The sequence below is a fragment of the Coffea arabica genome, chromosome 2c (assembly GCF_036785885.1).
Source record: "Coffea arabica cultivar ET-39 chromosome 2c, Coffea Arabica ET-39 HiFi, whole genome shotgun sequence".
NCBI classification, from domain to species: Eukaryota; Viridiplantae; Streptophyta; class Magnoliopsida; order Gentianales; family Rubiaceae; genus Coffea; species Coffea arabica.
In genome coordinates, this window is record NC_092312.1 from 33418354 (window position 1) to 33430573 (window position 12220).

The 12220-nt window shown below is 36.1% G+C and overlaps 1 protein-coding gene across 6 annotated transcripts; it reads right to left on the bottom strand.

The window, feature by feature from the left end:
• Positions 1-1996: 1996 nt before the first annotated feature.
• Positions 1997-10097, bottom strand: LOC113732465 (pentatricopeptide repeat-containing protein At2g13420, mitochondrial). 6 transcript variants are annotated; one of them, XR_011839368.1, is made up of 5 exons: positions 10021-10097; positions 9442-9532; positions 6764-8637; positions 5497-5627; positions 1997-2225 (listed from the first exon to the last, which is right to left on the bottom strand). XR_011839368.1 is itself a non-coding variant. In XM_027258238.2 (4 exons), the coding sequence occupies exon 3, from the start codon at positions 8433-8435 to the stop codon at positions 6789-6791; it is 1647 nt and encodes a 548-aa protein (XP_027114039.2). In that variant the 5' UTR covers positions 8436-8637; positions 9442-9532; positions 9898-10030; the 3' UTR covers positions 1997-2225; positions 6764-6788. The 6 variants fall into 6 exon arrangements, 2 of the variants coding, with proteins under 2 accessions (XP_027114039.2, XP_027114038.2); XR_003458760.2 differs by having other exon boundaries at positions 9898-10030; XR_011839367.1 differs by lacking the exon at positions 10021-10097 and adding an exon at positions 9709-9873.
• Between the last annotated feature and the right edge of the window lie 2123 nt (positions 10098-12220).

A 12220-nucleotide genomic window follows, 5' to 3' on the forward strand; every position in this document is an offset into this window, starting at 1 on the left:
AATTATCACAATGAAAATAATAATGGACGAACTCTAGCCAAGAGACAACTTCGGAGATGGTTCACTTAATTCGATCACAGATGCAAGGATTATTCCAGTTACTATCTGATAAATTAGTTATAGTTGTCATACACGCGATAAACAACCAACTCTTCCTCACTTTGTCGATAGCCAAGGTACGACCGTTGACTATTCCTCTAATCAGGAAACAACCCTAGGTACGACCATAGAAGTTCAATTCCCTAATTGCATGAATAATTAGAAGAGCCTAATTCTAACCAATCAACACGCTACGAGGGTCTCTTTAAGTTAGCCTGTCTATCTCCCTGACACAAATCCAATCATGCCAGTTGCCACCAGTTTAGAATAATTAAACAATTACGGATTTAACTACCCTAATTGGCTTCAGGTTATTGAATTAATTTAGAATCCGGACCCTGGATAATCGAATAATAAAACAACCATATGAACATAAAGCAGAAGATAGACAAATACCAGTGAATAATGGAAATAAATAAAAACTAATTCGATCTCACAAATTTAGTAGAACCAACTCCTCCGTTGTTCCTCGACTAGAAAAAATGAATTAGTTCATCTTCATGGAGGAAATCCCATGCAAAATTGCATGGGTCATTGCGGCCATTGTCACCGAAGTTGAATAAGAAAAAAACTAAAAAGTAAGAACCACCAAAAAAACTCCCAATTCCCCAAAGATAAAGCCGCGGCCCAAGGAAAAGAATTGTCTCCTAATCTAAAACAAATTGCCTCACTTCCCTCCGTGGTCCCCACGAAATTGAAGGTAAAAAGGAGTACAAGAGCTGCGGCTCTGCCAAATTTCCTCTTCTTTGTGTTTCCTCTTGCTAGTAAGAGTCCTAGTCAGCAACCCTTCTAATCAGCCAAAAGAAATTCAATCCGTCTGTAGCTTCATGTAGGCCAGTTTTATGAGGCTTTTTGGACCCTTTTACGTGTGGAGCAATTCCCTCCAACAGGTCCCCCATTTTAGCACTTTTTAGTTTCCCTTCCTGTAGATAGGTCCAAATACCAAATATAAGTAAATATTACTAATTTAAAACATTATTTGGCAAGGATAAAGGGAAAAATTAATAATAAAATTACTAACAATTAACACCCTATCACACCCCGATCCACCACACCTTCATCGCCGGCCACCACCTCCGCCGCCGCTTCCTTCCCTTTTTTTTCCCTTCCTTTCTCCCTTTCCCTCTCTCCTTCCCTCCTCTCTCCCCCTCTTCTTCCCCTTCCCTCCCTGGCCACCCTCCCCCTTCCCCTAACTGCGATCTGGTCGCGCGACCAGATCGCAGCCAGCCGCGCGACCAAATTGGGCAAAGGGGGGAGAGGGAGAGGGAGATGGAGAAGAAGGGGAGAGAAAAGCAAAAAAAAAAAAAAAATTGAAAAAACTTCCACTACTGGTTCTCTGGCTTCGGGAGGGAGAGGGGAAGGGTGAAGGGGAGTAGAGGGGGAGAGGGGAGCAGAGAAAGAGAAGAAGGGAAGAGAAAAAAAAAATTGAACGTGCAGGCTGCTGGTTCTTCAACGAGGCAGAGGTGGAGGGAGAGGGAAGGAAGAAGATGATGGTGATGAAAAGACGAAAGAAAAGAAAAAGGAAAGAAAGAAAGAGAAAAAGAAAGAAAAAAAAATTGGTAGGACCATGGCTGCTGGGGAGGCAGAGGAAACGGGGAAGGGGGAGGAGAAGGAAGAAAAAGAAGAAGAAGAAGAAGAAGAAGAGAGGAAAGAAAAGAAAAAGGAAAGAAAGAGAAAGAAAAAGAAAGAGAAAGAGAAAGAAAAAAAAAGAAAAGGAAAAAAAATTTTTCATTTTAAAAAATTTTTTCAAAAACTTCTACAATGCACTACAGTAAAGTTTTAAACAAACTTCCAAAAAAAACTCAGGTTTCAAACGGACCCAAGTTCCTTTTTTCCTCCTTTCTTATCATAAAGCTTTGAAATTCAGGTCCATAAACAGAAGCTTTAAACTAATCCATGAGAAATCACAGACCGCATAATATAAATGCCTCAAAGGAGAATCTCAGGTACAACATAAGCCATTCCGTAAACCCAAATACAACTAATAAGCCACTAAACATCATTCACTCGCACAATTATGAAATCCAATCCACCAAGGCTTGTTCCTTTGCTTGCATGCCCTTCAAGGTGTTACAACTCTGCTCAGACGGGACTAGTTTTTGCTATGTCTTGTTCTTGATCATAACCTGAGCGCAGGAATTTTAAAGCTGAGTACAAATTTCTAACCAAGTTTACAAGGTTTAAATCTTTATAAAAGAATTCAGAACTTTATTAGTAAAAAACTGTTCAAACTTGTAGAACAGTCGTGAAAAAAAAATCATGAAAATGTCATTTGACATAAGAACAAATATTTGAGGAATTTAAGTGTCGTTATTTAGAGTAAACTAAAGAATGAATTCCATATCTCTGATAAGCATGAAGAACAGATTTCAAAGCAGTCAAAGATGAAAAAGTATGGCCTTTTGAAGGGGGAATTTCTGGCTTAGAGCTCCAACAATCATAAAACCCTATTAAATTTTGGCTTAATAAGCAAGGTTCTCAATCAGATGACCTAAGAGTTGGAAAGAAATTGGATTTTTTTTCTTGTTTTGTAATTAATAGGTTTGAAATTGTAAAATTATTGATAAAGAAAGAAGGTTCCCATCCTTTTCCAGTGGAAGAAAATCTTATTCGATACTCAGAAAAATGCAAATAAACCAGAACAAAACATTACTTTGAACAATTAAATTCCACATAGAAAAACCATATATGAGGAGAACCAAAAAAGATAAGACTACGATAGTAAAACATCATTTGCACAACCATCCCACTAGCCATGAAAAATGTCACAAAGAGACTTGTAAATTTCATTCTTGTCATGATTGTATGCAGCAGAGCCATGAGGTCCACAAATCTCAGAATGCTTACAGGTGCAAGGTTCAGAAGGCTAGTTACACTAGAAAAACTTGCTAAATTGAGCTAATTGATTATTAACATCATCTACTGATTTGTTATCTTACTTTAGTGGAAATTTTATAAGACGTGAGTTTTCTCGTATTCAATTTCATTATTCATATTTCCTCTTCTGAGTTAGCTTATCTTCCTGTACTGCCTAGTCTATATTGCAAAATCCGTGGTTAGTTTAGATTGCTTTCAGTTGATGCCTAACAGTGTGATGACTAGGTCAAATGGTTTCGCAATCAGAGTTTTGATTATCAGTTAAATACAGATTTCAAATGCATCTAAGGACGAATTTCCATAAGCTAACCATAGAAAACTGAATTTTGGCACTGATATGTAGTGTTGTCTTAGGCATAATGAACAGCATTACATGGATATATGGAGAAAATTTCGTTGAAGATACTAAGTGAGGTAGGTACTTCGTATGGTCAGCTGAATCGGCAGACAAATGAAAGAGAAAGGTCCATTTTAATGAGTCCCAAGCCTTCCATGCCTCTTGATCTCACAACAGACTAATGGATATGCACAACAGTTGTTTTATGCCTAAAAAGCAGAATTAGAAGAGGGATTGCTCGTTTGCGTGTTGCCATTCCTGGCAAAAGCTCAAAGCAATTGCAGAATCTAGAAGGTACCCTCCAGGGTTGAAACCTGTTCCAAAAGTGAAAAAATATGAAGCCTGCAGGATAAGAATGTGGATATATAGTTGAACAAGCAACTTTACGCGTTGCATACGATGGCTGAGGCAGAAACTAAATCATTTGCAGCTGCTGAAGCTGCGAAGGATTTAGAAAAGGTCTCAAGGATGTCTTAACAGATTGTTGCTTCAGTTGGCATACTGTGATAGAAGCAGGACAGGAACATACAAGTGTTCCTTTGATGTTTAACTCTGCTGCTTATTTTCATCTTAGCACAGTAGATTGTCATATGAAGCTACCAGTTTCTCCAGCGTTCACTCTCAAAGAAGTTACAAGTGAGATGTTCTTCAACTCCATGGCAAAATGTCTTGACCAGAAAGCTTTCAATTTCTCACCAATAGACATAAGCAAATCTTCCGACATTATCTCTTCCGCTATTAATAAAGATAAGCATTATTTATTCCACATTTAATAAAGATTCTTATCATTTACTTCCAAACCAAATAAGGTAGAATATCTGTATACTATCAACACATTATCAGACATTTTCAATCATTTGGCTTAACAGGTGCTGTTGTCCATCTTGATTAGAACATATCAACCAAAATACTCCCTCTCTCTTCATGACACGGGCAAATTACTCTTCAGACTTTCATGAACTATTAAACCATGCTTCCCCTGTGAAATCCACTAGTCCAACTTTTCTCTTAGAATTCTTGATTAGTCTGAAATGCAAAAACAATTTGTTCTAAGAACTCACCCCACTACTACCTAATACAGCAAAGTTGAGAATTCAGTTCTAGCAAGATTCAGGCTTTCAGACTTGCATGAACTATTAAACCATACTTCCCCAAATCCACAGGGCCAACCATTTTCTTATACTTGATTAGCCCAAAATGCAAAAACAATTAGTTCTAAGAACTCACCCCACTACTACTTAATATAGCAAAATTGAGAATTTAGCTCTAGCAAGATTCAGGCATAACCTACTTACGACATCCAAAAAACTTCACCTCAATATGGGGTTAGTATATTTCGGCAGAGCAAAAATCATTCAGAGACAGATTCCACTCCTCTCTCCCCCTCCACCCCCCCTCCCCCGGCCCTCCCCCAAAAAAAAAAGGACATGAAGTACGAGTTTTGTCTTGGTCAATTGAATTAACTGGTTAAAAATCGTTTGTTTGCCACTGGCATTAATGTGGTGGAAGAATTTGACTTATTTAAACTGAGTATTGAATTATAAGAACTGGTTACCAGTTGACATAATTTGTACAAACCTGCATATACATTTGGGTATAGATATTGGCACTCTATTTTTCTAACTCTCACTCCATACACTTTTTAACTTTGACAAATGATCGTGAAGTAATTGAAGTGCCAATTACAAAAAGGTGGAGTGACAATATTACAGATTCCAATCATGCAGCTTATAGATTAAAGAAAATTCGATATAATCATTACAGATAATTATAGATATCTCAATGAAGTCAAGAGTAATGGCACTGCAGTATTTTTGTATTTGATATCCTTATTGGGTGAACTTTGATGTATATGCTGACTTGGATAATCTTTTTGCTGGTCAACAAAGATTTTTCGTAATCAGTATGTTTTACTTTCAACATAGTTCATTGACTCATTCAAATTGCTTATGGACAAGATTGTGAACCAAAACCTTGCACTTCTCGGGAAAAGCCCATGCAACATTTTACTTTACACTTAAAATACTTGATAGAACCAAAAATGACTAAGGTATCACCTGCTTAAGTTTCTTTCTTGGAGAAAATCACCATGAGAAAGTTGTGCAACATTCACAACACTATAAAATATAGAAATTGAACCATTCAAATTATTAGTTGAAAACTTATAACACATAAACGGATACCTCTATTACCAGCAAGACCCTTAGCAATAATGGAACTGAGCCACCTCAAGCATCTTTGAGTATTTTAAAACGCACAATCGAAGCCTTGAGAAAACGGTATCACAGAAAGTTCTTTGGACCCCTGTCACATCCTGCATCAATATTATTTCTTTGAGCCCTTTCATCAAACACCTTCAACTCAAATTCCTTTCACTCCACTATATTCACCCTGGTACAGCCCATACTGTGTTCTGTGGGTTAATTATAGTAAATAAACAAATAGGGGAAGAGGGAGAGGAAGAGGGAGACACACAGAGAGATGAGTGTTTGGTTTTGGAGAACTTTCAAACTAACATAGCTTTCATTGTTTGTTTTGTGTTGTTTTGTATTTTGTCCTTGATTTACTATTTAAGTTAATGATCTCCATCTTCAGATTATCATTTTCCATTTTTAACCCTAGCCCATAAAATCATTGTGAAGTTGTCCAGCATTTGGCATTAAACAGAGAGAATGTTATCCACAGCTCTAACAAATCTCACATACTTCAAATGGTCGGGATTCATTTTGAAATTTAATGTTGTCCAGTGAGGGGTATGTTCCCCTTTTGACACTATCAAAGTCCCAGTATTATGGAACAATTTGGACTTAAAAAAATTTATACAGAGCCACCTGGAGTTCACTCATCTTGTGCCTTTCACTTCAAAGAGCTAATTATTTGCCTGATTTGTGTTTGGACTTCAGCTTACTAGTATGGAACTTTCATTCAGGGACCATAACTAGGGTAATCCTACAGGTGACTAGACATGTTATTACATCACATAATCATTATCTGATGAAAAGAGTTTGTTTTGCATAAATTTCCAGTTCCTTCAAAGCCTCAGAAGGCCTTGCAATGGCCAGCCATGAGCTTTTATTGAAAACAACATTTGGCGCAATTCCTATCAGACTACCTGTTCCAGTTTACCATGTTTGCTTGTTTATTGTCTTATTTCTTCACCACAGATGTGCATTCATTTACACTTATAAACAAGTGCTATTCTTTCCAAACTTTCTTAACTAAAACCATCGCCGCCTAAGGAACAGACAAGACACAGAGAGAGAGAGAGTGTGTGTGTGTGTGTGTGTGAGGAGTAATAATAATAATAATAATAATAACCTATCTTTTCTCCATAAGCAGCATCTATACTGTAGAAGTTGATTTCTTTGTTGAATATTAACAAATATCATCAATATCATAATTTTTGTTTAACTTAAGCATAAATGTGAATACATAATGTCTTGAGGTTACCTCACAAAAACTTTTGGTAAACTTGTCACCTTCTATAAGGCTTGAGGTGCAAAGTTTCAAATTCTGAACCAAATGTTATTGATTCTTCCTCGAGTTTCTTTTTCAACCTTCTCCAAGTTCTCAACATATCAGATTGAATTAAGCCTTTATACAGCGTCTGAAAGGTGATCTTCTGTGGAAGATATCCTTTCTCTATCATCTCCATGAAAAGCTCACAAGCCACCCTCCAATTCCTTCTCGCACACAATCCATGAATTAACAATGTATATGAGTCCAAGTCTGGTCCAATCCTGCTAGCCTTCATATCCTCCCAAATCTCCATTGCAAGTCCCATCTTATTTACCTTCGTGAACATCCCCAACAGCATGTTATAAGTATGTATGCTTGGTGAACAGAAAGAACCATCTTCCTTCATTTTTCTGTACAACCTCATGGCTCCTTCTGTATCTTTCCTCCCTCTATACTCCTTAAAAAAGCAATTGTAAGTTGCAGTTGCAGGATTAACCCCATTTGACACCATCTCATCCAACAACACCTCAGCATCCTCTATTCTTCCACAAGAACAAAGACATTTAACAACTGAGGTATATGTTGCCACATTAGGGCAAATCCCTCTGTCCTTCATCATCTTCAACTTCTCAAGCGATAATACAGGTTTATGTGCTCTACTATAAACATGAAGCAAAATGGAATAACTCGTAACATCAGGCTCTACACCTCTATCACGCATTTCCACAAACACCTTCTCCGCATCCCTTATCACCTTCTCAAACCGTTCATCCGGGTGCAAACTCGCCTTCCTACAGATCCCATTTAACATCACATTATAAGTTACCACATTTGGCTCAATTCCCTTCTGCACCATCTCCTTAAAAAACTTCTCAGCCATTTCGATTTTCTTCACCTTAAACCACCCATATATCAAAATTGTGTAAATCTTCGCATTCAACTCAAGCCTCCACTTCTCTTTATTAAACAACTCACTAGCTACCTTAACATACCCATATTTACAAAGAGTATCAAGAAGAAAACAAAACCGGAACTGTGAAAAACTTCCACTATTTTCCAACCCATTTTCTTCGTCTATAAAAATATGCATTTCATCGAATGCCCGAATAGCCTGCCGTGTGAGACCAGCAGAAATCAACCTTCTAATCAGGATATAAAATGTGGTAAAATTAGGCCTACGATTGTTGCTTTCCTGGTCCATCTGGACAATGAGTTGCCAAGCAACGTCAAACTGGCGGACTTTGCAGAGACTATCCACAAGGAGGTTGAAAGCGGTGGTGTCATGGCAATAGGAAGGATGGTGGAACTGACAATATTGGAAAAAGGCAAGGGCAACTTTTGAAGAGTGATGAAGGCGAAGGAGAATTTGGTGGACTAAGGAGGTTGTGAGAGTGATTCCATTGAGCTGGAAAGAGGATTCTGTGGCGTGGAAAGGGTTGTGGTGTTGGAGAATGATTTGGGATATTAAATCAGCATTTTTTGATGGTTCAATTGTTGGAAGTATGGGTTTGGGCTCAGTCTCCAAGTGCCATACTTGCGGTGGTGGTGGTAGCCGCTGTTCAGAGTCAGAAAATGAAGAAAAAGAATAAGTAGGCAAGAGTTTGGGGAGAAAAATGTTCATCTGCATTGAAAAGGATCGGCCCAAATTCAAAAGTAGTGCCATTGAAATATACTCTTGCCTCTTCTTCTCATGAGGTGAATAAAACGACTATGATAGTAGTACTACTAGTGATAACTTCATCCATCACCCATCAGCATCACCCAATTAGCATCACATCTAATCATTCAGGGCAGACAGTCAAACCCAGACAAATTGAGGACAAAGGCTTGAAGAGATCATCTTGAAACTCCCTGATCACGATCACCTGAACATACAGTAAGATGAAGAAAAATAAGTGAATCAAATCAAGATGAAAACAACCAGATGTTTCCAAATAAGTGGTCAGTTGTTGGTGAGCAATGCTTCCAAATGGATTTGGAGTAGGAACCATTGTCAACCAGAGCCATTTGCATCTATTTGGTTCGCAATGGGTTATACAACATGAGACGAGTTTTAGATACCAATAGACAAATACAAATTTGATAAGTACAACATTTAGTATATACCACATGAAGTACATACATTCATAAAACTCGACTTTACATTTTTAAGATTCCAATTGTCGACCAGTTTTGGTCAAAAACCAGCAGCAATGCCGGTGGCCAATATTGGGACAGCTTGAATTTTCAAGTTACAAGATCATTCATAAAAATCCGTCTTCTGAGTCTCAAAGAGCACATACAACCACAAAAACAGTAAGAGAGAGAGAGAGAGAGAGAACACATGAATTTTTAAGGTACTGAAAACTTGCAGGAACAAGAAATGGATAACCTTCTACAATTCATAATCTTCAGCTTAGACGTATATGAAGAACTAAGATGTAAAAATAAAATAAAATAAAAAAAAGAAAATATCACCTATGAAAATAATGAGGGGAATTAACTGAACCAACAAAGGACGAGCAAACTGAAGAGGCACAGTGCATTGCAGTTTTGGGTAGACAATACAGATTCTCATTTTGCAAACATATCAAGAACTTACCTCTGAGATTACCAATAAAGCACTCATAGAAAACTCGAACTTACCTCTGAGATTACCAATAAAGCACTCATAGAAAACTCGAACTTACCTCTGAGATTACCAATAAAGCACTCATAGAAAACTCTCTTATAGCCCAAAAGTTTTAAGACTTTAGTCCATCAATCAGCTTAAGAAAACCCCTGCATACAGAAAACACTACTCTTATCAAGATGCTCCAAAACGTCTGCTAACACATTCATAGGCCATAATTCCTAAAATGGAAAATGGAGGTACAGTAATACCGTATATTTCATGTTTTACGATATATGTGAAACAAGATATAGATTTTTAATCTGAATAAAGCCTTAACTGATACCTCCATTTCATTCAGGCATTTTCACAAACAGATTACAAGCACACACAAAAAGTTTCATCCTCTATCAACTACGAAAAGTTGACCACAAAATTTCCAACGCAACCAAAATTACAGTCATCTAAGAACGTAAATGCAAGCAAATTAGCAGGAGAGGGGGAAAAAAGAGAGAGCATGGATTTCATTTACTACCATTTGAAGTTTGAAAGGAGGAGAAAAATGAATTTAGAGATTTCGAGTGATTGAGAGTGGCAATTTGCAAAAGTTATTTGGATTTGCAGAAATTCGAACAAGTGAAAATAGCAAAAATAGAACCTTTATGTCTTCTTGTTATCCTTTGTAAGTCCTCCACATTTCAAATAATGTATTTTGGGCTGTCACATATTTAAAATGAATCATTTTGACCCAACTGTCATTTCCGTCCTGTTTTAGGGGGTTTATTTAGCTAGAAGATTATTTGGAAAAAAAAATTTAAATAATGCTATAGTACATTTTTATGCTTCGATGTATGTGAAGTAAAACTGTTGTTGAAAATATAAAAATGTGATTGAAAGCGTATATATTTATGATACAACGACAAAATTTTTGATAAAATTTAGCAAAATAAATAAATCTATTTGAGTGACAAAAAAATGTAAAACACTTGTTTAGCCCAAAAAAATTTTAAATATTTGTTAATTATATGCTAAAAGTATAAAGAGTTCTAACCATCTTAGTATCTGATAAGATAGACTAAAAATGACTAAATTAGAAAAAGGAGAGGATAGAAATCGATTTATAAGTTTATACTCACTCGTAAAGTATCTTTTCTTCCTAAAATACTATGTTCTGACTGTATTGCATTATGTATATCATTTGATAACTCCCAAATCTTCTACCTTTGGTTCAAATTTAATTAAAATGGAGGAAATTCAAAGATATCATTTCATAATCCCTAAATCTTCTAGCTTTGGTTCAAATTAAAAAATGGAGGAAATCCAAAGATATTTACAGTTTAATAGATTTCAACAACTCGACTTTCTATATCTGCTTATCTTTTTTAGAAAAAAATTTATCCTTTTTAATTAGAAAAGATTTGCTTTATAGAAAGAATTATCCTTTTTTAGTTTAAATATAACTATGGTGTTAATTATAAATCTAAAACAATAATTTAAGTATAAGAGTATCCAATCATCCATACTGAAAATTTAATGTATAAGAGCATACATTAACTCTACATTGCCCCCTTCCCCCCTCCCCAACTACAGTCCACAGATCCTAGCTCCACTACTGCTTATGATTCATTCCATCAAGTTGGTTAGCATCTGTATTTCTTCTCTAGAGCTTCGGACTCTCCCGGGGCTCAACCATGTTGGCCATGCTCACCCCAATTTGCTAGATTTTCACCCACTAGATCCATAGTTTCTATGTTTGGATAGTGGGTTTCTGTGTTTGGATAGTGGGTTATTTGAAATATTTTTACTGTAACACTTTTTGTGATATGATGTATGTGAGATAAAAAGGTAATTGGGAAGGTAAAAAGCTGTATTGAAAATTGTAATGATGATGTAAGCAAATATATTTGAGGAAATAACTCACTGTCCAAACACACTTGTTCTCGTAAGTTTCTCTTGGCAACCATTTTGGTACCATGTGGAGAAGGGTACTGCCTGCCTTGTTGGGATCGAGGGAGCATGTTGAGCTAGTATTTCATGTATGAGTGGCCTTAGGCCCTTGGGTTCTATGATTTTGTGCGATTGACTGTTCTGTTTTGCTGGAAATAGAACTGGAATTTTTTTGTTTTGCTTGTGGTTGGCTAGCTGAAAGTAGCATTTTGGAACCTTATTGTTGGATTGTAAGGTATATGTTGTTGGTGGGTTGAGTAGTGTTTTTTCTTTTTATTGGTGGTTTGGTTAGTTATTCAGTAATTATCAAGTTAGACTCCTTAAGAGGATTTTGTCTCCATTATATCTTAATAAACATAATTATAATATTATTTTTAAAAATCAAAACCATCCATATTATATTTCTCTAGTTGTTTAAAGTATATACAAAAATTAAAATTAAAATTATTAAATTTTAAACTTTAAACTTTAAACTTTACAACTTCCATCATAATTTTGACCTACCTTGTACGATCAAAATATTTTGTGCAAATTAAATGGGAAAATATTTATAAAATGAGCTTGATTTTTTGTGTATGTTGATCTACTTGTGGAAATAAAATTATTGACACAAACAAATCATTGTGAAAAAATTTAATTGCACAAATATAAAAAAAAAATAACTAGATAAATAGAGAGGAGTAATGGAAAGGATCTCATCCCAATATTATCTAATGCAATCGTTATGTTATCTTGTAATTGTCTGCTTGCCTAGCAGTTGTTCACTTTGGTAGCCTTTTGAAAGTTAATGCAAGTAATGCTTCCAAAATGGCTATGGATTATGTGGTGAAATGTCAATAATGATGTTTTCTGAATCCTATCACCTCGGTAGCCCTTTGAAAGTTTATGTCAGTGTGCTGCCAAAATGGCCA

Excerpts from the sequence above, each read along its gene's own strand:
- LOC113732465 (XM_027258238.2), bottom strand. The coding sequence starts at position 8,435 with ATGGCACTACTTTTGAATTTGGGCCGATCCTTTTCAATGCAGATGAAC.